At 33.9% G+C, this 27,679-nt stretch overlaps 1 protein-coding gene and 1 pseudogene across 2 annotated transcripts; both read right to left on the bottom strand.

Moving 5' to 3' along the window:
• Positions 1–14,228: 14,228 nt before the first annotated feature.
• LOC122305063 lies at positions 14,229–17,951 on the bottom strand (annotated as a pseudogene). The gene is made up of 4 exons (XR_006241020.1): positions 17,623–17,951; positions 16,944–17,067; positions 15,240–16,423; positions 14,229–14,886 (listed from the first exon to the last, which is right to left on the bottom strand). The product of XR_006241020.1 is annotated as a serine/threonine protein phosphatase 2A 57 kDa regulatory subunit B' kappa isoform-like (transcript).
• A 7,577-nt stretch (positions 17,952–25,528) lies between these two features.
• Positions 25,529–27,679, bottom strand: LOC122305062 (auxin-responsive protein IAA1-like). The gene is made up of 5 exons (XM_043117360.1): positions 27,318–27,679; positions 26,676–26,866; positions 26,446–26,563; positions 25,976–26,040; positions 25,529–25,863 (listed from the first exon to the last, which is right to left on the bottom strand). Exons 1-5 carry the CDS (start codon positions 27,584–27,586, stop codon positions 25,796–25,798), a joined length of 711 nt encoding a protein of 236 aa, XP_042973294.1. The 5' UTR covers positions 27,587–27,679; the 3' UTR covers positions 25,529–25,795.

The raw sequence follows: 27,679 nt of genomic DNA, 5'->3' as shown, positions 1-27,679 counted from the left end.
TAATCAATTTTTATTTGTTACATAATATATTCTGTCATGTATTACTGTACCTTACAAGTACGTTATGCAAAGTATGCCATCTATTACATGTATGTCAAGTCATGTAATATTCACTGTTGTAAATATGTCATGTTAAATATGTTATCTATTATATGTTATGCCATGTTACGAAATGTTTCTATCTCAATTTGGTCATGTATTTCAAGTTATGTTCAAGTCACGTTATGTTACGTCAGGGCTTCAGTCATTTCGTATTCCAGTCACGTTTCATCTTGATTACTTATGTATGGAGTCACAGCAATTGTGACGCATACACTACATGAGACACAGTAATTGTGACATGTAGAATACATGGGGCCACAACAACTGTGGAGTATGTATTTAAGCAGTTAAAGAATAAGTTTCCGTAGAATACATGGGGCCACAACAACTGTGGAGTATGTATTTACACGTAAAATACATGGGGCCACAACAACTGTGGAGTATGTATTTTTCATGTTAAGTCAAGTTTCAGAACAAGTTCATGATAAGTCAAGTTTCATATCACATTCATGTTAAGTCAAGTTTCAGAACAAGTTCATGATAAGTTAAGTTTCATATCATGTTTATATTAATTCAAGTTTCATAACAAGTTCATGCTAAATCAAGTTTCAGATCAAGTTCATGTCAAGTCAAGTTCAGTTCATATTTCAATTTAAGTTATGTCAATTATGTTATGTTGTACGCCAAGTTATGCTTTAATTACTTATGAATTTGATTATGCATTTATACTTTTACTGTCATCCATGCATCATTAGCTTGTGTGGAAGTTTTTTGTTAACTTACTGAGATTTGTAATCAAATCTCACTTTGGCAGTCCCAACTACCATTCCCCCCGAATGGTAGATCTTGTTATAGGACCTGAAAGAGAATCAGGAGCTGATCAACTAGACACAGTTGACTAAGCAACGGTGCGACGTCAATGTTAATATAGTAGTTAACGTAAATTACTACTTGTATGATGGAATTACATCTCTAGTACTTTTTGGATCATAACCATTTTGGACTAGTCTTGTGATCTGTTCAATGGGTCTTTATGTATGAAGTATGTTTTAAACATTTGGGATATTTTCAATTTGGTGCATAGTATTGCTAAAGAAAAAAATTATCCACTGCGAATATTGCATAATGTTAGATGCATGTTAGGAACATTGCATCTTATATGTCATGAACGGGGGCAGGTAACCTTGTGTTGCATGTCTCGACGCTTCAAATGTCTGTCCAATCCCAAACGGAATTTGGGGGCGTCACAGGGTGGTATCAGAGCAATACGTATCTGGGCAGTAAATCCACATGTCCTTAGGAAATGCACCAAACATTAGGCTTGAAATTTTAGTCGTCAGTAGGCTTGAATTTCTTAAGGTATGAAAGGTAGTATGTGGTTTTAATACATATACTCGTGTGTTTCAAGAAGGGACACATGACTCGTGATAGAATACCTCGGAATCCTAAGGGAGATAACAATCAAGAGAATCAGAATTTCCCGATGGATGAAGGATTAGTTGAGGTGGTAAGTTTGCTGATCAATGTGTTTAGACATCCACAACTACGGCAAGTGCACATACCCATTAGAGTATATGCTGTCACTCAGAGAGATGTAGATGCTGGCGCCTCAGGAACTGCAGGAGCTGGTATCGTCACTGGTATTTTACTAGGACCAATATGTGGTTAAACATAGTTAACCTTCATCTGATTGCAATTGATGGTAGTATTGCATTATTGTTATTTTGGAGTAGGTCAAGTCATTGGGGTTGGTAAATTGTACATTGTTTGATTCAAACGAGTCATTGTTTCTATTAATTGTGGTAGTGCTTGAGAATTCAGCTTGGAAGCCGAATTGTTACCCTAGTGGTAAGAGTAACAATTTTCATTAGAAGTATTATTGTTCATACTAATGTAGATATAGAATACCTTTTAGTAATATGAGAAATGATATTTATGATTGATGAATGGTATTCCACATATTTGGAGAATTGTTTTGATTTTGAGAATACGATAGAAATTGTGTTTGGAAGAGTAATTTGATTAGGAGAAGTTTTAGCCTTAGTAGGATTCATTTATGATAATAGTATTACCACGCCGCCAGTAAATGATTTCTGGCAAAGCACTATCTTTATAAATACATAGATCGATCTTCTTTTAAATACTATTATATGGGGAGTAAAATCTTGGTCTTGAGGATTTATGTGAACATTAGGAATAAATCTTTTAGAGTTAGAGTAATTGATAACTCATGATGGATAGAAGAGTTATGACAATCATAAGAGAGAAAGTCTCAAGTTTAAGTTATTAACTGGTCAATTATCGAAACACCACCTAGAAAGAGGACTGATTGTTGCGATTATAAAAAAGTAAGTTAGTCCTAGACCAATAGAACTCCTTGAGGTTTTTATTAACTTCAAGATTACTGAGAGTTTGGATATGCATGATTAAATGCATATTTATATGAATCATTGGATCATGTCATATATATGAAAATCCCTAAAAGAAATAAAATGGAGCACATAAAACATCTACCAGAATATAGAAACACAAATATGAATATTTGTGAGGTATTATTTTATTATCATAAAGTAAAATTACAGAAATTTGAGGCTTTTTGCCTCAATTTTTAAACGCTCTTACTCTTCAAAAATCTGCATGCCTTTCCTATCTAAAGGAGTAGCCACTCGAAAAGAAGAGTTAAGTAAAGATTTTAAATCTCTGTTCTCTCGCTTTAGTGCTTCTATCTTCATGTTGGATTCCATAAGAAGCCTCTGAAGGATAGAAATATTCTCGTGGAGTTTGTCAACCCCACCAGTCCTGGATTGCAGTCGCTGAGAATATGCGATAATCGCTAATGAGTATCGGGTACCGAGACTCACAAGCTCGTAGATAAGTTCATTATCTGACTTATTAGTCAGATCATTATTGGATTGCATTATAGCACCTACGGAACAAGCATAAATAACTGGTGAACGAGGTGCAGAATGCCTCATGTATTGGTAATGAGAAGATTGCTGAGCCATTGCAAAGTGAGTAAGCAGAAAGAGATTGCAGAGTATGAATGCAGACTAATTTCAGAAAAGTAAAGAAGATGAAATGCGAAAGAAGATGAACTAAATAATTATTTTATAGAGAAAATTATGACGAATCATCTCTCGTGAAGCATTTCTCTACAAGATACAAGAGCAATGTAGTATCATAACTGCGGTGCCTGACAACTACAGAAGAACAAAGTAGTGTCATAGTTATGCGGCGCCTGACAACTACAGAAGAGCAATGTAGTATCATAGCTGCAGCGCCTGACAACTACAGAAGAGCAAAGTAGTGTCATAGCTATGCGGCGCCTGACAGCTACAGAAGACCTATAAAAATCATGCGGATCAGAGTTGTCTGATCTAAAACAGAGGGCCACCGATTTTGTTAAAAAAAAACAAAAAGAGAGAGAGAGAGAGAGAGAGAGAGAGAGAGAGAGAGAGAGAGAGGTTAACGGCTTAATTTTGATGAATTCTCTACTAATTATGGTATTTACAAGAACACTTAAAGTATATCGCCTATGTTTTTCTAAAGAAGAGTTTCGGAAGATTATTTACTTGAAATTTTAGGTTTGGAGAGTGTGTCGATACAACTTGGCCAACCTTGTGGAAAGAAGTATAATATAATTGTTGATTAAAGTAAGAGAGTTAAGAAATGGCATAATCTCAAAGGCAAATATATATGGGATAGACAGCAAGTTGGTAACAACACTTATTCCTTAACTTGTTATTTCTTACTTCGATTTCGAGGACGAAATCTTTTTTTTAGGAGGGGAGATTGTAACAACCTGCTAGAAATTCAATTGTGAAATTTCTATTAACTTTAGGAACCTCGTGAAGACCCCATAAGTTTCACGAATCCATTAATCGTATAAGTTTTTGTCTAACTACGTAGTTAGTGTTATTATCTACTATGGTATCAGAAGTGTATTTTTGATTATTGGAGATAGTTAGAAGTGTCAAAATGTATTATGGTTTGTGCCATTAGACTCGGAGGGTTATTTAAGGTCTTATGGCGCAATAACATTTTTTCATATTTTCGGACAAAATGTCTGTTCAAAACTGTAGATATTATTGGATAAAAATATCTTAAACTAATTTTGTGGATATTATTGGATAAAAATATTTTAAACTAATTTCGTGGATATTATTGGGTAAAAATATCTTGAATTGATTTTTGTAGATATTATTAGGTAAGAGAGTCCTATACTCCACTCTCACTCTGGGTAAAAGAGTCCTACACTTAACTCTCACTCTGGGTAAGAGAGTCCTACACTTAACTCTCACTCCAGCCTCATCTCTTCCATATCTCATCCATAAGTATCTCCAGTCACCCCTCCCAACGAAATTATCTTCATTTATACTTTCCATTAAAAAAATATCAAACTCTCTCTCGAACAGCTTTTAGGAGTTCTTTTGTACGCCCATTTCAAAGCTTTTATAAGTCTTTTATCATAAAATCTCCTTCATATAAGTTGTTTATTTTTTAGTCTAGTTTACGTGGATATCTTATTTATCCCATTTGAAGATCATTTGGTTAGTTAAATATTATGTAAACTATAGAAAGGTCATTCTGGAAGATAAACTGGAGAATATGTTATAGTTTGGAGTTTTTACCCAAGCTAATGGATAGATATTGGTCCAAAATTTTTATGGAGTATTGTTAACATGTATATATGACTATTGGTTGAGGATTTTTGCATGATTAAAGGTTTTGATGAAAGATTTTCTTAGATTTAGAAACTTAGAAACTGGAAGAGGAAAAACAGTTTCTGTTTTGAGAAAGTTTAACTCTTTGGTGGTCTAAACCTATTCCAATGACTTTGATAATTTTATTGGAGGATCATAAGCATCTTATACATGTTATATTATTATTTTGAAGATATTTGATATTAGTTTCAAAGATATGAAATTTTATGCAAAGAGATATTCAGATAAGCCAAAGTGTGGATGTTCTTAGTTAAATTTATGTTTTGGTTAATTTTTAACCATGTGATCTTGAATTAGAAGCTTATATATATTTTAGGATATCTTTTTAAACCATGTGATGGTTTGGTTTGAAGATCACATCTTTATAAGTCATAGATCAAAAGGTTAATCAAAACAAGTTAGAAACAAAAATCAATGGAAATAGCATATGAGAATTTCGGCCCTATGGATTTTTAATAGTTGTGATTAGTTTTAAATTTTTCTAAATTGATATTTGAGTTAAGGATAAAATTTACATGAGGCATGTAAATTTTGGTGACTTTTGGAATTAGTATGCAAAATCCTTAAATTATGGGTAAAACGATCATCTTCCTACATGTAGAGAGTAAAATAGAACTTTTACTCTTTAAGTTAGTATTTTTCATATTTCAAGTTATTAGTGATTCAGTGCTAACTTTTAGAATCACTAATTACAGTTCCTCGTGATCGCGCTTGAAGTTTTATAAGAAATACGGAGATCGAAGTAAGTTAGTTTTTAACTTACTAGCAGTCTACTGTGTATGTGTGCTAAGTAAAGGAACTACAGTGTATGTATGTGTGTTATCATATATGTCATGCCATGCCAAGTTATCACGTAATTGTCTATTATACAGAATTTATTCCGTCATCAATTTTTATTTGTTACATAATATATTCTGTCATGTATTACTGTACCTTATAAGTACGTCATGCTAAGTATGCCATCTATTATATGTATGTCAAGTCATGTAATATTCACTGTTGCAAATATGTCATGTTAAATATGTTGTCTATTATATGTTATGCCATGTTACGAAATGTTTCTATCTCAAGTTGGTCATGTATTTCAAGTTATGTTCAAGTCACGTTATGTTACGTCAGGGCTTCAGTCATTTCGTATTCCAGTCACGTTTCATCTTGATTACTTATGTATGGGGTCACAGCAATTGTGACGCATACACTAAGTGAGACACAGCAATTGTGACGCATACACTAAGTGAGACACAGCAATTGTGACATGTAGAATACATGGGACCACAACAACTGTGGAGTATGTATTTAAGCAGTTAAAGAATAAGTTTCCGTAGAATACATGGGGCCATAATAACTATGGAGTATGTATTTACACGTAGAATACATGGGGTCACAACAACTGTGGAGTATGTATTTTTCATGTTAAGTCAAGTTTGTGTAGAATACATGGGGCCACAACAACTGTGGAGTATGTATTTACACTTAGAATACATGAGGCCACAACAACTGTGGAGTATGTATTTTTCATGTTAAGTCAAGTTCAGAACAAGTTCATGATAAGTCAAGTTTCATATCACGTTCATGTTAAGTCAAGTTTCAGAACAAGTTCATGATAAGTTAAGTTTTATATCAATTTCATGTTAATTCAAGTTTCAGAGCAAGTTCATGCTAAGTCAAGTTTCAGATCAAGTTCATGTCAAGTCAAGTTCAGTTCATGTTTCAATTTAAGTTATGTCAATTATGTTATGTTGTACGCCAAGTTATACTTTAATTACTTATGAATTTGATTATGCATTTATATTTTTACTGTCATCCATGCATCATTAGCTTGTGTGGAAGTTTTTTGCTAACTTACTGAGATTTGTAATCAAATCTCACTTTGGTAGTCCCAACTACCATTCCCCCCGAATGGTAGATCTTGTTACAGGACCTGAAAGAGAATCAGGAGCTGATCAACTAGACACAGTTGACTAAGCGACGGTGCGACGTCAATGTTAATATAGTAGTTAACGTAAATTACTACTTGTACGATGGAGTTACATCTCTAGTACTTTTTGGATCATAACCATTTTGGACTAGTGTTGTGATTTGTTCAATGGGTCTTTATGTATGAAGTATGTTTTAAACATTTGGGATATTTTCAATTTGGTGCATAGTATTGCTAAAGAAAAAAATTATCCGCTGCGAATATTGCATAATGTTAGATGCATGTTAGGAACATTGCATCTTATATGTCATGAACGGGGGCAGGTAACTTTGTGTTGCATGTCTCGACGCTTCAAATGTCCGTCCAATCCCAAACGGAATTTGTGGGCATCACAATGGGCCTCTCTGATGAAGTCGACCGCGAGCAATTCTTCAACTTCTTTACTAATGGCAGCATACTTCTCTGCGCTAAACGATCTCCTCTTCTGTCTCACTGCCTTGTGTGACGAGTCCACACCTAAGCAATGCTCAATGATGTCATTGTCTATACTAGGCATTTCTTCATGACTCTATGTGAAGACATCCCTGTGTTCTATTAACAATTTTATCAGGGCTTCTCTATCTGTTGGTGGGACTTGTGTCCATATTCGGGTAATTGTCCCGGGGCGGTCAGCGTACAACATCACGAGTTCTAGAGGTTCGTTGACTTCCGCATGTTGTTGAACCCGGTCATCCTTGACTTCTATGTCTCTCTCGTAAGTTACTGCCACAGGTGGCGGCAAGGCCCTACCCTACCCTGCGACCATGCAAACTTCTTTCTTGACCTTTAATTCCTGCACATAACATTTTCGGGCCAGGGCTTACTCGCCTCTCGCCTCTTCCACGCCGCTATCTATTGGGAACTTCATCTTGAGGTGATAGGTAGACGTTACTGCCCTCAAATGGTTGAGTGTCGATCTGCCTAGTATGGCATTGTACGAGGAATGAACTTTCACTGTTAAGAAGTTGGTCATTGTGGTTGTTGTTCGCACCCCCATGCCTGCAGTTACTGGGAGCGTGATCGCCCCTATTGGCTGGATGGTATCCCCTGAGAAACCCTTTAACGGCGTAGGGGAGAGCCTCAGTTTTCCAACATCAATCCCCATTTTGATAAACGCCTCCCAGAACCATATATTAGTCGAGCTCCCATTGTCTACTAGTACCTGCCTAGTAGTGTAATTAGCTATCACGAGGGTTATCACCATAGCATCGTCATGTGGATATATGATTCCTTTCCTATCCGCCTCGTCAAAGGATATCACCATTCGCTCATTGCTAAGCTTTGGTTGTTTGTGTACTCTATCCGCCACGAGCACCTCTTCATATCTTGCCTTTCGTGCATACGCCTTTTGGCTGGACGTGGAAATACTACCCCCAGCAAAACCTCCGGCTATGGTCTTTATTTCCCCTATGGGTGCCCTGTTCCGATCATTTTTTGGGGGCGACCTCGCCCTCCTATCCTAGCAGTTATTGGCCTGGCGCCTTCTTTTCGGACTGAAACTCCGCCTTGCTTTTTGCCTAGCCTCCTGACGCCTTTTAGGTTTTGACCGCTTTGCGACCATTCGCTCCAACTCGTCGGTTCCTGCTAGCTCATCAACTCTCTTTCTCATGGTTGTGCAGTCTTCAGTCCAATGCAAGCTCGTCTGATGGTACTTGCAGTATCGACCGTCTGTTTTGACAGGGCGCCGGCTTTCCTTTTCTCTTTCTCCTTCCTGTATGCCCAAATTATTGTGTACTAATTCAAGGTTGCGATCTGATCGCCCTTGCCTCGCTCTTTCTCACCTACTAAGATTACCTTTCTTGTCAGCCCGCTTGTTTCTCCGCTCGACCCGAGTATCTTCTTTACAAGGGTCCACCAAGGCCTGCAGAGTATCCTATGTATTGGCAAAATCATCCGCCCTGTCCATGAACTCCCTGAGGGTGGAAGGAGTCATCTAGGCCAACTACGCCATGAAAGGACTGCGTGGCCATACCCCTCCTAAGAGGGCGGCCAGAGTGATCTTCTCATCTTGGTCATTCGTCGTTAAGCGCTCCTAGTTGAAGCGGGCCAAGTAGGCTTTTAAATTCTCATCTTCCCTTTGCTTAACCATTAACAGGTAGGGGTTGGGCGCCGACGTCTTAGGCTAGGCATGAACTGAGTCAAGAACTACTTTGCCAATTCCTCAAAACTATCTATCAACCTTGGTCTAAGGGTCCCAAACCATCCTCGAGCGGTCCCTTTTAGGGTCAAAGGGAAAGCTCGGCATGCAATCTCCCCTTGGAAACCGTGAAGCATGATGTGAGCTTTAATGTTTTCCAGATGGTCTATTAGGTCCTTGGACCCATTGTACATATCGATCTGAGGAACTTTGAACTTTGGCAAGAGCAGTACAGCCATAATACGGGCGCTGTACGGCAAGTCTGTTTGGTGGAGTAGACTTTCCACCGAGGAAGAACCGCCTATCTTCTTCACCATCTCTTCATATTTTCCCGCTAACTCTTTCAAGTCATCATGCATCCTTTCTTTCTCTTCGCATTCAGCATCCTTTTCGATCCTACAATGTGCTTCTTGCTCACCTTGCTCACTGTGAGCAGGCACATCGTCATTATGAGAATTGGCGTTCCTTCACCTCAAGTCGTCGTTCTCTTTTTGCAAGACTCCCATGGCCTCTAGGGCTTGTTTCAACTTCTCCTCTGCTACTGCTATCGGGCTTCTACAGATGACGGTCCGATGTCCATCGTTCAGCTTGCTACTAAGTGTGTCACAATTGGCATGTGAGAACCACACTGAATCACAAGATCCCACAGACGTCGCCAAATGTTCGAGACATGTCTCACCTCCAATCTTCCACAGCTCAGCTGTTCTTCTTTGTGGAAACTCGAGGGGAGCTCCTCCTGTAAATACTCCGATGCTAAAGTCAGTTTAGAAAAAGTATCATCTCGCAAACCTTAAAGATTACCTATATATATAGGCTCGTTTGCTGTACATATCTCATCAAGGATTTATCGGCACAGATCAAGGCTTAGAATTTTGAATAACCCTATCACTTCTTACTTTTTTATCCTTCCGTTAAAGGTGGTGCCATGTATGTCTCTTTTTGAATTCCTTTTATCCATCCCTTCGTGACTTATGGGCTCATGTTGTGCCCAAAATTTGAGCTTCTTGGTGTTTAATGCATTATGGGCCCTTTTTATGTACTCCAATGCCCCTTGGTTGGAATTGTCCCTCCAATAATAATAAAAAATACTATTAAAATAAAAGATAAAACACACGAAAACTCTTATTTTTTCTCGCCTTTTATTTTAGAAAAGTTGCCCTAAGCTAGAGTTGTGGCCAACAAAACCCACCAATCGGAAAAAGAGAAGCGAACTTAGAGAGTTCTGTGCTCAGCTTCATTATACTGCCGAAGAATTCTTATACACAAATTGATGTAAAACTGATACATGGAACACACAAAAAAAAAAAAAAATCACTTGAATCACAAAAAAAAAAAAAAAAAAAATTATAGGTTGCTAAAAAGATGTAAAATGAATTTAAAAAATTTCAACCCATATGTAAAACTTAAATATACAAATTCCAAGATCCAAGATATAAAAATTAGTAAGAAAATCGCCTAACACTCAACGTGTCTCAAATTACATGCACAAAAATCAGTGAACCCATTGACTAGATGGAAGTAAAGAATATTTTAAAAATAGAAACTTTCAAATTTTGCTTTCACCAGTAATGCATCCTATGCAATTCGCCATAGGAATGCTATTTTTTTTTTCTTTTTTTTGTTCAAAGTTTGCTTTATCGACAAGATGAGCAAAAAAAACTGGAATTGGGGGAGGGGTAAGGGAATCAGACACGAAAAGGGGGAGAGAAGCATTTACAACAAATTAAGTGTTAGGGCTTTTTTATCTTTTCCAGATTTTGTGTGGGTTTTTTCTGTCTTTTCAAATATGCTAACATGCAGTGTGGGATGGTGTGTTAAAATAGTAGGTTGAAGAGTAGATTTTCTCATTATTAAAACAAAAAAGGGTTCAAGGGTTGTCTTGTCATGTTAATTAATTTTCAAGTGGGTGTTAGAGGTAAAAGAAAACTAATGTTGTATATAATTGTGAAGTGTTTAAGTGTCATATGATTATTTTGAAAAATAATGATATTTATTATTAAAAAATTATTTTTTTTATATAAATTACGTATTTATTTATTTTTTTTAAATAATTATACGACACTTATAAATTTACGAATCATTTCTTATATTTGTGACTCTATTTCAATTTATAAGTTTCATTATTATAATTTTTATGGTAAGACTTTACATTTTTTTTTAAACAAGCAATAATTAAAGTGTCAAAGACTCAATTGCAATTTGTTTTTTGTTTTACCTGGCTATTAACTTTATCATTTAATCGTAGTAAAAGTTATTAGTAATTATTAGGTTCGAAGGAACGAGACATGTGTGATATAAAGTGGGAGGAATTATTACCAATTATTCATTAAGAAAAAGCAAGTGGGAGGCGTGACAAGCATGTGACATGACATGTGTGAGATAAAACTTGGGTATGACCTTGTTTTGAAAAATAGAAAAACGTGGCATGTACCGTTAAACTCAATTAATGTTCAATATAGTAAGTTTTGTTATACATAAATCGGTATATCACATTTTAAAAAAAATAAACTACTAATTATTTCTCAATATAACTCATATAAAAGGCTTTTACATTATCAGTGTGTTAGGTAAGCTAAAAATGAGACTTGCAAATAAAATCTTTCTTTAAAAAAACTCTATTATCAAGCCTTTGTAGATGTTTATATAGTATAATTTAATTTGTTATTATTTATCTTTTAAATTAAATTATACCACGTGAATATATAACGTGTGGTCTAAAGGCCTTATAATATAATTGTTCTTTTAAAATTTGTATCTTACAAACTAAATTTTACAATTTAAATGACGGATATAATATGCTTTACATACCGATTTCATAATATAATAACTTTTTCTTTTGATTATACATAGAATAATATTATAATGTCCCGATAGAATGGTCAAATCATATGACCTATACTCCAAAATGACTAGTAAGTGATACAATTGAAACCTTACTGAAACATTGTAAAGAGTAAGAACTTTTCTTTCCCAAACATTGTGAGATCTCATATACTACTTACATTTATTCTTATCATATGGGGTATCACAAATATCAACATATAGTATTTGCGAGTAAATGATTTAATCAATAGAGTCAAATTTTAAAATTTATCTTTCAGACCTGTGTGAATGCTTATATAGTATAATTTGATTTGAAATTGTGTCATGTGAATATATGGCGTGTGGTGTAAAAGCCTTAAAATATAATTATTCTTTTAAAATAAATCTTACAGTTTAAATGATATAGATGATATGCTTTACATACCAGTTTGAGAATAAAATAACTTTCTTTTGATTATACATAGAACAATATCGACATGTAGGACTTGAGAGTAAATGATTTAATCAATACAACTAAATTTTAGAGTTTATCTTTTAAATTAAATTATATCATGTAAGTATTTATTCTGTGTACTCTACATAACGACTTGAGAAAAATTGTATTTTTCTAATCAGAGAAGGTTTTTGGGGGCTATTTAGACTGAAATTTCCAAGTTAGGAAAAAATGTTGTAGGCTCACCTGTGTATCTCTCTGTTTTATTTTGAGAATTTCAAATTCGAATAATATGTATTTTTATCTACTTATAGATTGTTGTTGAGTTTTAAAAATAGATTATGTTCTTCTATATTTAAACGTATGGGTAAGTTTATTTATTGATCCTTCGAGATTTTTCAAATGGTTTCTGGAAAACGATCATATATATATATATATATATATATAACATCAAATTGATTCATCCGTCCATAAAACTTGCGATTTTGACATTACTTGTCACATTATGATTAATCATACGATGACGTGTGTCCAAAATGAACAATCAATATCTTGATAGACAAAAACAAAAGGTCAGCCTCAACTTGGAAGTAAAATAAAGATTAATAAAAATAGTAATCTTATCTATCGTGTAAATATTGTGCAATAGTTTTGAAAAAAAAGAAAAAATTATTATTAAAAAATTAATTTCTTTTTTTCATGTAAATCATGTATTTATTTTTTATTTTTAAAATGATTGTGCGGTGTTTATACAATCACAACTATAACTATCATTTCTTAAATAAAAATAAATAAAATCAAGTATCAGCATTTCTCTTGATAGGATTAACAGACATTGAAAGGAGGGATCAGTTGAAAACAAAAACGTTATGTATAGTCACTTTTGTATAGTCATTACGCACTCTATTAATGTGATTGTCATTTTTTTTAATATAAAATAACGACTGGTCAATTACATTAGTGAAGTGAGTAAAAAATAAGCAAAAATAACTATATGTAGCATAACTCAAATGGAAACTTAGTATATAGCATACATTTATAATTGTTTTATTAAAAAACCAATCCTAGAAACACATTTAAAAATGCATAAAACTTCTCTAACAATGGAGGATTTAACCTTATATTCAAATCAGAGCAAAATAACTTCATGAAATAACAAAATGAATATCTTATAAAAATAAATTTATAAATATAAGTGATTCAGTATTATATGTATAATTTATTTTAAAAATAATTTATAATAAATATATTTAATTAAGTGTAAATAATTTTCTTTGGAGACCAAATATAACAGCATTTATCTTACAGGCAGTTGTACTTTTGAGGATAAGTCCGACCCAATTGTGGGACCAAACATAGGACAAAACTATCATAAACATCATGCGACTCACGTTGTTATTATTGTTACCACTTTACTTTACTATTTACAATTATTATAGTTATTAGGAGTGTTTGGGACCTTGGGTGGATGGCTAATGCTATGACTATAATCATCTTGGTTGGGTAAATAGTCGACACAGGAAAAACGCAGGTCATATCAGACGGGACTGCATCATTTCTGTAGGATCCACCATCTGAATTTCCCATTACTCTTTGCTTGCTAAAGAAGGCTTTGAAATTATACAGTGAATTATTGTACTGTCTACTGGTTCACGGAGTCACAGTGGAAAAAAGAGAAAAAAAAACCTACACACTTCTGCATGTCAGGACAACCTATGAGGATTTGCCTATATTTCCAGGATGGATTGGTTGATATGAAACATTTTCTGGGATTTCTTGAGGAATGCCTTCTAGTTCTAGTTCACAAGAAGCTGACTCAGAGTGACTGTATGGGGCACAGTGCTCACCATAAAGTGATGATGGAGGTATTTTTAAGGGAATTTTATTTATACATCACACATCTGATATAAAATATTTTTGAAAGCCATATGATTGGTCCAAACAAGGAAACCAACTGCCCTTCCAAGATGATAACACCAGCATTTTCCAATTAAAAACTTATGGCCATCTCCTTACTTGTTGGCATTCATGACTTTAGAGAGCAAAAGATGGGATTACCATATACATCTTTGGCATAATTTTGGAAAGGATGGCAGCACGATCAGCAAACTCTTAAGGGGCACAACAGAATAAATAGAAATATAGGTAAGAACAATCAGCTCTTGGGCAAAGGATACAGGAGAGATCAATTCACACAATTGCAAGCAATCCCGTCAACCCAACCTCCTGTGCACAGAAAGAACCTTCAAGGCAGCAGCATAACCACTCAACACAATTACAACACAGCATCTTAGTGCAGATGGAAACCCTATTGGCATTCCAGTCTAGGTAATATTCAACAACCTATGTCCGGTACTATAATAAAGCTGTGACAATGACTTTTCTGATTTGTTTCCCCCGGATTGTTACCAACGTAATTAGCAAGAGACAGAGCACGAGCCAGGTTTTACAGAACTAAGATTACCAGCTAATGTTGGAGACCAGCAGCAATTTCCAGGCGTTCCCATGTCAATCTCCGCTTCTCAGCTTCCACACTTAACCTTGAATCTTCCTCCTCCAACTTACGTTGGCAGGCAATCACCAGCTCCTCATCCATCTCAGAAAGCATTCTCCTCAGATTTAGAGTCAGGTTGAGCACAGCTTGATTCCAGTGATTCTTAGTGTTCCGCTCAAGAGCTGGGAACACTAGAGGCAGAATCACCTGCCTGTTATGTGAGACATGATTAAGGATGTGCTCGTTATTCCATAGCAAGTGGGCACGTTCAGCCACCTGAGAATTTTCAAGGCATGAAAAAATGACATTAATGCCATCTGTTAGATACGTTTCGACTTCCCACCATCTAATGAAAACAATAGTTGGAATAAGTCCCATTCAGTTAAACATAGGTTGTTTGTCTGACATACCAAGTAAAATGTAACCAATAACGCGATGCAAATTTCTAGATAACGCGAAAATACAACAGTTGAATGCTGTTTTAATAAGAACAAAATGAGGAAACAAAAGAGATGTCTAGAGGGGTTCTATTTTAACCGCAGACATTTTCTGTGTACATCGCACCAAAGAAAAATGTTTCTACACCAAGCGTGTCATTCATAAGTGCAGTAATATGACAGAAAAATTACCTGATAATGAGAGCTATTGAGACAGCATCCTAAGCGCCGAAACAGAGGGACCATGATCTTCTGGAACTCAACCATACTAGTCATTTCCAAAATCTCTTCCAACTCGCTTATAAACATCAATTCCTTCTGGCTATTTGTAACTGGCCAGTACTTCAACAGTCCCTTAATCACAGTGCTGGCCAACTTTGGATCCTTATCTATAAACTGTACAACACAATAGGTTAATTGTTGATGATAAATTCCAATTGATTTTGGTTTGTGCAGAGGAATCATGGCCCTCCATAGGAACATCTTGTGTTCCTCCTTCAAAGGCAACGCGAACCCACTAATCACACTCCCAAAAATCTCCAACAGCTCAGCAATTCCATTATGTCGCTCAGTTTCTAAAACAAATCGATAGATGATATTGCTAACAGCCTTTCGAACAAAAGGCCTATGGACCATGAATTTCCCATATATTCTATGCAGGATTGTTTTCAAACAGTCTCTTTCCCTTGGGTCCTCAGAATCAAAGAGGTCAAGTAATCTCAAAATAAAAGAATGATCTATATACTTTTTGGCCACCTTTGCATCAAGAGAACTATAACCGATAAATCGAAGAAGTAGGTCATACACAATTTGCAGAAGTGACCAAGCAGGATCAAACATTGGTTCTTCATCTTCTGTCTCACCCCCAGCACAATTAGAACGATATTTAGGTGGGAAAACCCTGAACAGGTTAGCTGCACACATTTTACACAATGCAGCAATTGCTGGTTCAGTGAACTTCGCAGATCCAGCAGAAACAAAATCAACGAGTTCTAACAATGCTTGACGTTTAATATCTTGCTTATCTGGATCATTAAAATCATGAACCTCACAGCACAGGTTCAACTTGCTGACGAAAAGATTCTGCTTTTGGGAATTCGAAACATCTTTGAAGGATAGATGAGCTTCCACTGCTTCAACTCCAGTTGCAGTGCTTGTGGGAAAAACTGCCGAAGACACCCGTTTCACAACATTTAACTTGCTTGAAAGGGCACTACCAACGTTTGTACATTGAAAGCCACTGCCCAAATTGGTAGTAGTGTTGCCAGAATCACTCCCTCCAGAATCTCGGTCTGCTTTTGGTAGCTTCCGAGGTAGTTTGCTCAGAATCTGCTTCAGCATGGTGGCAGTGTTGCAATATCCAACCGAAGGACCACCTGGATCAAATAAATAAAGTATATAAAAAAACATGTTCTTTTGAGGGGGTCGGGGGACTGGGAAGTACAAAGAGAAACTGGTGCGGGCAAGTATTTGCAGGGTATTTTAAAGCTTCACTTCTTGGGAATCCATGAAGTTGTTATTTACATTTTCCTCAGGAAAATCATTCACCCACAACAATCCAAAGGTGAAAATATGGTATCAAGCAGACAGATTCATGCTAATAGATTCTTGAAAAGTGAGTCAACCAAAGCAAAATGGGACTTGAAAGAACAACTTCTGAAAATATTGGGGCATAAATAAGAACAGAATACCACAGCTGCATTAGATTCATGAGGCCACAGAAAATCAAAGAATCCACACAAATTGAGAATATAGAGAGAAAATAAAGAAAACAATATCAATGCTCAATTTAGCTTTTGAGAAACGTTGGCGTAGAAGATTTTAAACTACATACAACTAGTCTTTGGGATGCCCCTGTACAAGAAAATCAATTGGAAATGAAGGTTACATTCGGACCCTTGTTTTTAATAATTGGATCAACAGCATAGTTGGGTGATCTTGCAATCATAAGTATGAACAGGCTTGTCCACCGGCATGAAAACATCCAAATCTAAAGCAAAGTACCCGAAGCCTCCAGTAACTGAAATGATAATTAGATCAAGCTCATTAGCTATTGCCCACGCCTGAGTTGCTACCAGCACTAACCATATAGGATGTATGCAACTAACTCAAAGCAGATGAAGACTGTAAATAATACTGAAGCTAAAGAAGGAAAGCTGGGAAAAGCGAATAAGCTAGATAAACATTAAATTTTGTGTACTAAGCTATTACCAGAAAATAAGAGCATAAGTAATACAAACTCAATTTTGATGATAGAAGCGAACTTGGTAGATTTAACACTAGATCTGGGACAATTGCTTGACCAGGATAGGGAATCGCCATAAAAATCCAAAACCACCACATCACAAAAGACAAGGGGTCAGAAACCCAGATCACCATTATTCATTACCAGAAAGAACCAGCTTTAACAAACCCAACTACAATCTTCACAATTTAAATACTAAGATTCCATGCCCCACAATTAATGTCGAAATCTATGCAGTTAAGCTCAATTCAACAAACATACATACACAGACACACACATGCACACACGCGCGTATGCACGTATATATTAAGCGAGAGAGAAGGCAGCAACCTGTTTTTTGAGCTGAAAAGAGCGAGATCTTCAGCAAAGGGGAAAGAGAAAGGCATCCATAGCTTCCCCTTCTAGTGAAAGAAGTACTTCTTAAGCTTCAAAACTCGAGCATTGGGCAGAGAGACCGCGTTTGTTTGTGAAGGCAGGTTCGTCTTTTTCACCGATCTGATATTTTCAGCACAGTTTGGTCATGTTGGAGCTCCATGGAAGATCAATAAGAGCTCCTCCTCGATTGAAGAGAACAAGCGGTGTGGCATTTTCTGAGACTTGCTGCAGCAGGTACCAGACACCCCAGTCGCCCAGCAACCACAAAGGTAAAGAAAAACTGGGAAAATAAAAAAACAATAAAATATATACTAATAATAATAAAATAAAATAAATACAAAAATATTAGTAGTAAAGTAATAAAACTTTTGGCCCATTTGTTTTAAGCCCAAGTTTTGAAGGCCCAAGAGTAATGGATATAATACACGTCTGGATCATTCAAAAAATTACAATTTTCATTTTTACATATATTTAGTAAAAAGAGTTTATATATTTAGAGTTTTGTTATGTATAATTATTTTTAAGTATTTTTTATACATTATGTTAATGTGATTAACTAAAAAATTCATTTTATATTAAATAAAAATATATAACTAATTAGATTACTACAATACATAAAAAATACATAAAAATAATTACACATAACATTTTTGTTATAAATGAGGTATGTAAATTGAGGATATATTATTGAAAGGAAAGACTTCCATTCCCAAAGTAATATGATGCTGAGGAGTGAGGAGTCGGCATCGTGCGAATGAACAGAGCTTAATGTCTTGGTGCTGTCACCCATAATCTACTGCGCAATCATCACATGTTAATGTTGGGTTTCTAATAATGTCGTTTCTAATAAAAGCGAATCGAAGAACAGTTTGTCATTTTTTTTGTTAAGATATTAGGATTCTTATTTTATGCAAAGCAAATAAGATTTGTAAAGTAGGCGTAATTATCAATACTAATCAGTCCCAACTGTAGATTATAGGATCCTTCAAATACATTTACGTACGTACATGGATGATTGAACTGCCCAATGGTACTATAACAGTTTTGTCTTTTTCCTTTCAATGAGCTCTGACGTAATAAGTTCGATAAATGATATTTACAGTTGTGATTGTGCAAGCGGCGTGCAGTCGCTTTGAAAAAAATAAATTAATATAGGATCCATATGAAAAAAAAAAAACTAACTTTTTAATCGTGGACCCTATTCTTTTTCAAAGCGATTACACGGCATTTATAATTCTACGACTGTATGTAACATTGCTGCTTTATATTACTCTACTTAAGCTTTTAGTTTTTTTGTTTTCTTCACCACACCTAATATAAGGTTTATGTGGTTAGATAATGCGCTTAAGTATGTAAAGCTGCAACAAATTTTATTTCAGATGATAGCAAACGAAGTATGGCATCTATATAAGAGTATAATCACTACAACAAAAATAATTTTTTGCATCACTTAAATTGGATACAAAAAATATAAAATGATTGTTAAAGTTTTATTCGTAACTATTTTATATTTTTTGCATCAAATTTAAGTGACGCATAAAGCTCTTTTTCTTATAGTGAATACAATTAAACAATAATCGAATAAATTAGATTATGTATGATTTGATCATTCAAAATTTTTATTTTATTATTATAAATTTTTTAAATTTTTATATAAAATATAATAAATAATTTAACTTTTTCTTAACTTTTTTAAATATTAAAATAATAATAATATTATTATTTCATCTTAAAAGTCAAAATTTTTATTTTACTACCGAACCATACTTAAGAGTAAAAAATGAGTTGCCCAAGCCTTACTGAAAACTTACCAAAAGTCGCAACAAATTACTATCTGGTTGGGTCATTAACGGGACCGCCCACAAACGAAATCAAGCTTCATAATAAAAATGTCCCAATTTAAACACACATATATCTACTCTATACATAAAAGTCGCTGTCCATCTTTTAAAAAAAAAAAAAAAGTCGCTGTCCCCATGTGAATAGTAGATTTTTTTATAGCAAAATTACCTTTATGTCCTTAGGTTTGTTAATAGGTTGTGTTTGATGAAAAATTACATTTTTATCCTAGAGGTTTGTTAGTAGTTTGTGTTGATGAAAAAGTTACCTTTTTGTCCTTGAGATTTGTGTTTGATGAGTAAGAAAATTCTTTTTGTTCTTGAGGTGTGTTTAGTGAGGAAAATTACCTCTTTGTCTTTGAGGTTCCAATGTCTTCGATGGGTGAAAGTACCTCTTTGTCGTTAAGATTTGTGTTTGTTGGGCTACCTTTTTGTCCACGATGTTCTAAAATATTTTATGTTTGGCAGGCAAAATTACTAAGGTTTTCATTCAGATGATTAGTGTCTCTTTTTTTTCATCTTTTTCTTTAAATAAATTGTATTGTCTCTTAAATAAAATTATATTTTTACCGTTGAGATTTTTTTGAGCAAATTTTAAGTAAATTTGGTCATCGCCTTATGCTATGACACGCTTAGGATTAGGTTCATATGCCATTGGTTTTAGGCAGTGGCGGAGCCACGTTAGGGCAGGGAGGGGTCATGGCCCCCCTAAAAATTTGGAAAAAAAAATTTATATGTTAATTTTTTTGATTTAATAAAATAATATTAATTTATCATATATTGCCCCTCCTCTAAAAATTATTTTGACCCCTCCATAAAATTTAATATGATATAAAAATGAAATAAATAAAACGCATCTCATATAAAATAAAAAATATTTTTTTATATATAAAATTAAAAAAAATTTTAACTATAACAAGTAATATTTCTAATATTTTTCCATTGTCTATATTAAAAGAGAAATAGTTAAAAATTATGATTTAAATTCAATACTTGATGATTTTATTTGTTTAAAAGAACGCAAATTATAATTTTAGACTCTGTATTTCTTTTATTTAATATATTTGTATGAATGTCGTTATATTATTTTAATGATATATTATTCTTGACATATCAAATACTTTTTTAATACATAAGTTGTATTAAAATTATTTTATTTTTATTGTATATCTTCTTATCAGATTATTATATATCATAAAAAAAATTATATAAAAGTAGAATAAAAAATATTTTATACATATTGTTCAAATTTTATTTGGCCCCTCCTAAAATAAATTCTTGGTTCCGCCACTGGTTTTAGGAATAACACCATATGGTATGAGTTATTTATAAATAAAATCATTTAATAATTTTCATGTCTATTAACATCTAAAAAACATGGTCCAATCAAAATTTTGAATTCCATTCTAACTAGTAAGCGTTTTGGATGAGATATTAAAACAGAATATTTTAGTACCAGTACATTTCAGAATAGTCCTTATATAAATAAATTATATATAATTAAATAATTATATATATAACTATTTTCCAATATAAAATCACTACAAGTCTTAAAAAACATACATACATGATAAACTCAATACTTCTGCATACTGGTCTAAAAAATTAAGTATCTACCAACTCACTTTTGTCACATTTATGACATGATAGCATTATGCATGATCTTTCTATCGATTATGGGTATAAATGCAAAAGTGTCAATATTTCATTGTAAACATTGCGAGAGGGAAAAGTTAGATTAGAATTTAACCCAAGCGCCAAACTATAATATCATTTAGCCCCCTTTAAATCTTACGTTCCCTTTGAGGAAGCAGAGCCAAGCCATAGCCAGAATTACTTCAATAAATATATATAATATAATATAATATATAATATAAAGGTTGGCTGAGATGAGGTACAAAAATATGATAAAGGAACGAGTGGAAAAACATTACCTCGGAGAACAAGTTACATTTATACAAAATACAAGTTTTGTAAAGACAAATTACAACACCATTTGGCTGGAAGTTAAGAGTCTTGCTAGCTTTGGCCAGAAAGCTTGACTCAGCTCTAAGGGCATCCTCATTGGCTTGCCAAATGAGTTGATTCGCTAAATTTTACATAATTTGACTCAAAAATCTTTCACATTCGATTGAACAAATCTAAAATAATTTAGACTTTTGCTACTATGGTTGGCTAAAGATGAAAGACCATTATTCATTCATCAAATATTAAAATATTAATTTCTCATTCCTAACATTTAATAATACTTTTTTAATATTAATTTTATTAGAATATAATTATTATTAAAATTTAATAATACTTTTTTAAATATTAATTTAATTAGAATATAATTACTATTAACATTTAATAATACTTTTTTAATATTAATTTAATTAGAATATAATTACTATTAACATTTAATAATACTTGTTTTAATATTAATTTAATTAGAATATAATTATTATTAACATTTAATTGGTAGAATTACAAAATGTGATAAAATAAATTAAATAAAAAAATTATTAATTTAATAATATTTTATTATTATATAGATAATGAATGGCTAATCCAATGTGGGGATTGAATTTAGATGGAATAGGTAAATGTAAAAAAGTGTTGATATTGGCCAAATTTAAAGATGAATTTGGCCAAGTCAATGCCAATGCTCTAAAGGTCAAAATCATACAATTTCAAAGTCTTACAAATAATGACTTCTATATTTTTGAAATCTGCAGATATGTTTGTAGAGTTTTTCGAAAGAGTGAAAGAGGCAAATATCAAACCAGATCTAGATGTAACACGAGATGACTGAGTTTCGACGGAGTGGAAGTGGTGCGACACCAGTCATTGGGTGTGAACTCTGGGGAGTGGAGACAAAGTTACTGAGATTAAAAAATGAACTTAGATCTAGGGATTTGAGTCTGAGTTCACAAGGCAAAGAGATAAACCAGAGAAGTAGAAATGGAGGATGATATACAAAAATGCCATGCATTTGAAAATATTTACAAAAATGTTTCAACATATTTGGACCGAAATGCCCATTCCCGTTAGAATATTGGAATCAGGCCGAAATGGACCGAATCACCCAGAATTCTACTCGAAACGGAACACCCACCTACGCTGTGCCAATTACTGTTTCAACACGGAAAAGGAATGGCCTGAATGAAAAGAAATTCAAAACCTTGGGTCCAATCATAAGGGTTAGCGTACTAAAGAATGCCAAACTAGCGTTCTATTATTCTTCCTTTCTATTTTACATTTTCATTAGTTTATTTAAAAACATTTGACTTTTAAGATGAATTTCATATGTACAAATAATGTAGACCTAGGCTTGAGCCTTGCAGAAAAAGAAAACTATACATGAGTTAGAATGATCAATTTTATGAACAAAACAAATTCTATTTCCATAAAACAAAGTAATTATCATCTTAATAGCCTAACAAATACTAAACTTTACAATGGTTGTATATATGCCTCTTGACTTAACTTATTTAGAAACCATGTTTTGATTCACATATCTATCTTTGGTTTGTTAATTTTATTATAAGAATTATTTTTTTATAATTGACAAAAATTTAAAATACTTTCACATTATTTAGGGTGTATTAGGAGTTCTAAAAAGTGTTTAAATAGTTTTAAAAACTCTTTAATAGAAAAATTAGATTATTTGGATGTTACATATTATAGTACCTTTTAATCTCAAATAAGCCAAAAAGTGCATTTGAGAAAAAACGTCATTTTTACTTTTCCACAAATGCATTTTTTCAATAATGTGAAATGTAATTTGAATTTTAAAAAAACTGTCAATGAGCAAAAATACCCATATAATTTTAGGATAATTATAATTTTTAAACTTTAAAAGATATGATCATAATTTGTAATAAAATCAAATAATCGTTATTTCTATTTTAGAAAGTACTTTATTAATCTATTTCCAAACAAATGTAATATGTTTGAAAGAGTATTAATCATATGGTTATCAAATAATAAATAACTTTTCAATAGTAGAACTTATTATTTAATCTATAAGTTATAAGTCCTAAAAATATAAGTTATATTTTCTATCAGAATCCCGAACATATATTTAGTTCATTATGGTATTAATAATTATTGATTTTCCTTAATGATTCTCAGTCTTAGTGCATATTTGAGATTATGGTGAAAAATATAGTTTATAACTTTAAGACTTATAGTTTATAACTTAATTAATAAGTTCTATTATTAAAAAGTTATTTACTATTTGGTAATATGTTTAAAACACTTTCAAACATGTTATATTTATTTGAAAACAAATTAAAAAAATGCTTTCTGATATAGAAATTATGATTATTTGAGTTTTTAAAAGATTATGATCATATCTTTAAAAGTTTGAAAGTTGTAATTATCTTAAAGTTGTATGTGTATTTTCGCCTATTGACAGTTTTTAAAATTCGAATTACATTTCACATTATCCAAAAAAATATGTTTGAGAAAAAACATCAAAATAATTATATTTTTTCATTAAAAAAAATGCAACAACATTTTCACTTGGACATATATGCCTTGCATAGTCTGTTCGACACAGTACACAAGAATTTAGCCCTTGCTCGGGATCATTGAGCAAGGTCATTCCAACTGACACATCGCTCAAGCATTTCAAGCATTGCAAAAAAATCAACCTTGCAGGGGATCATCAAGCAAATACAGTCTGACCAACACATTACTTGGTAATTTCGAGCATTGGAAGACCATTTCGACTGACACATTGCTCAGTAATTTCTAGCATTGGAAAACAATAACCCTTAGTTGGTATCACCAAGCAAGTCCAGTATGATTGAAACACTAGTCAGTAATACCGAGCTGTGCAAGAATTTAACCCTTGCTTGGAATCATCAAGCAAAGCAAGTTCAAGTACTGACACATTGTTCAAAAATCTTGATTATCTCAAAAAAGTAACCCTTGCTCAAAATCACCAAACAAATCGGGTTCAACAAACACACTATTGCTTGAAAATTCTGAAGATCACAATAAAATAACCCTTGATCGGGTTCATCATGGAGGAAGATCGATTTGACTGACAGACAGCGTGCTCGTTTACGCCATTTGGCATACATGTAAAATCTTTGGAAATAGATTTAGAAATAGTTATATAAGGGATCAAGATCGAGAAAGGATTAAAAAACGTTAAACCCAATAGATTTGGAAATTGAATCCACTACAAAAAAGAGAAGAAATTGTATGAGTTTTATTTAAACTCTATGTCCCACACACCCATCTTAATAGAGTTTAAAATAGTTCAAACTTATCAGATAAACAATGAATGATAACGGGATAAGAAAAATCATAAGAGATAAGATTAAAACTCTATATCTCTTATTATAGTCAGATACAAACTCTTAAATTTTTTTATGATTAGAAATCTATAAATAGCACTGAAGGATTAAAGAGTTCTCACCTATAATATTAGAGTACATTTTGCCATCGTGAAACACTTGTGAGACAAAATTGCTAGGGTGATTATTCCCTCATAGCCAAATCTAATTCTTTATCAAACTGATGGAGAAATGTACGCATTTATTTATTACTGTTTATTATTGTAGATCATATAAAATCGAAAATCCTTTTATTAATGTTCATATTAAAATATCTAACAGAAATATCGTACAGATACTAGCTCAATCTCCATAGGTACAGATCAACACCATACATATATATCCCTGCAGACGGTTGATCAGCCGAGGAGATCAAATCATATATTAATGGCTTTTGATATGTGGACATGAGATTCCTCCATTGCGCAGCAAATAAATACGTAATTGATCCCAATATTTGTTATATATGTTTCGTCAGCATGAAGCTGGTTGGCCATGGCCAGTACGTAAAAGCTAGAACAAGATCATGAATCGCCGGTACTTAGGAGAATTATATCATGTGATTTTGTAACCCAGGAATTAAATTAAGGTGGTGATCATGATGATCTGTACGTACGTATGTACGTAGTTGAGCATTGTTTTGTACGTACGTACCAATTATCTGATATTAATATTTCAACTGCAAGAACATACACAAACAAAATCACACGCATGCAGCACCATCCTGCACGTACGTACTCTTATAGACAGACAAAGATATATTGATTACACGAAGATCATGAAGTTTTAATCAAACGGAAAAACTAGCTAGTACAAGATCAAGTCTTCTCTGTTATTAATCTACTCATCTTAACGCACTACTTATGATGATCTCCTAATTAACAAAGGAAAATGGGGATGGATTTTATGATCTCTATACAATTACAATCTACCATCATTCAAGGACTCGCTTGCTCTCTACCTGGCCTTCAATTGTTGATCAGCTGCTACTTCGTACGTGCATGATCTTGGATGAGTTCTAGGAGCTGCATATATATATATATAGAGTCATCGAGCTGTATTAAAAACAAAACAAAAAAAAGACTGTACAAGACGTTGCATAAATACTACTGGAAGACGGAATTAAATATGGATTACCAAGCGTCCCAACAGCCTCCGAGCTTTTCATCAAGCGAATACGCTTGCACGATTCTAAGAACATTCTGTCATTCGAAAGGGGGAAAGTAAATCATATGAATTAAGTTTAGTTAAATGGAAGAAGACGATCAAAGTCACTTTAAAGATCAAAACTTGAATCAGTCTAATTAAGTCATGATCAGCCAAAGAAAAACTTTATTTGAAATTCAGAGGAAAGACGGATCAAATGCATGAATATTCAAAGAAGATGCTACAATATCTTGCAAAAGGACATGACAAACGAAAGTTAGTAACTTCCCCAACCTAGGCCCCCACCCTCCAGAAAAAGAAGAAGAATCTTCAGATAATTATGTCGTGAGGTAGTACTCGAATCCATAGTGTTTTTTTGGTAAATACTGTAACCTAAAGTTATCCCCAAAAACAAAAGTGAGTAAAGGGTGAATGAATCGATTACGTTAATGATCACTTACTTCCAAGGAACGTCGCCAACTAGCATCCAGTCACCATCCTTATCTTCATAAGTAGGCACATATTCCATTTCCTTCATTGGATACATAACCTTCCTCCCCCCTTCCCCCACATAATTACCTGTAACATATGGCCATCCGGCCGTAGTACGCACCAGATTCATAAGATTATTTAAGCATTAAACAACCCACATACATGCATATTATATATATGAGTGTGCGCGCGCGCTCACCGCGGATGGCGAAGCAAGTCATGAACATCTGCTCTAAGGCCCTCAATAACTCCTGGTAGCTATTGTAAATCTCCAGGTCCACTTTACGCAAGTATGGTGCTCCATCTACGGCCACTTTCACGTATTTGCAGCCCTCCAACGCCCTCTTTCTCAACGATCTCACCGGTGGCCACCCAACCACTTCTTGTCTCCTGCGAATATCGATCATACCGCATATATATATATACGTTACTCGATGATCTCACGAATGAATCGTATATACCATGCTTGTGAAGAGTGAAGACTCTAACATCAATTCAAGTGAATATATAATTAAGATAAGTAAGAAAGTCAAGAGCATGAGAGGATTTCGATCCACGAAAATGATATATATCACTCGTGTATGAAGAGACGAACGAGCTATTAAACGCGCGTTTCGTCCTTTCCTTTTATCATTACACAACTAACAGTACCTCTAATTAGCTTTTTTCTTGATTTTTCTCAAGAAAATGTTAAATATCTCATGCAAAGAGTTCTTCATTCTTTTTCACTACCACAGGGTACGCCTTCAGGCCAGCCAGCTGATTGATAAGTTGATAACGAACTAAATATTAGGGTAAAAAGTTGTAATAATAAAAAGGTGAGATATATAAATAGTCCTACTTAGCAGCTGAGGGTTTCCCGGCGCCGGAGACAAGACTTTCCGAGCTGAAATCTTGGCCAGCAAGAATTTTACCACGTGTCTGGCTTGATGATGATGATGAGTCCCCCAGGTTAAGATCCATGGACCTCTCGATGAACCCACGTTTCGAGCACGTCTTTCCTCCGGAGAAACGAGCCTCTCCGGGTAATCCCAAGGTGAGCTCGGTATCCTTGAAGACCGTGCTTGTGACGTCAGATCCCGGCGACTCAGATGTTGTGTCCGGTGGCATACTGTAAACTTTGTGGGTGATCAAAGGCCGCTCAGTGTTTTGTTTGGAGGCTAGCTCGTGCCTCACTGGTCATGAACGTGTGGGTGTTGTTGT

This window comes from Carya illinoinensis, chromosome 3 (assembly GCF_018687715.1).
Source record: "Carya illinoinensis cultivar Pawnee chromosome 3, C.illinoinensisPawnee_v1, whole genome shotgun sequence".
Taxonomy (NCBI): Eukaryota; Viridiplantae; Streptophyta; class Magnoliopsida; order Fagales; family Juglandaceae; genus Carya; species Carya illinoinensis.
This window is presented reverse-complemented; position numbering and strand designations above follow the sequence as displayed.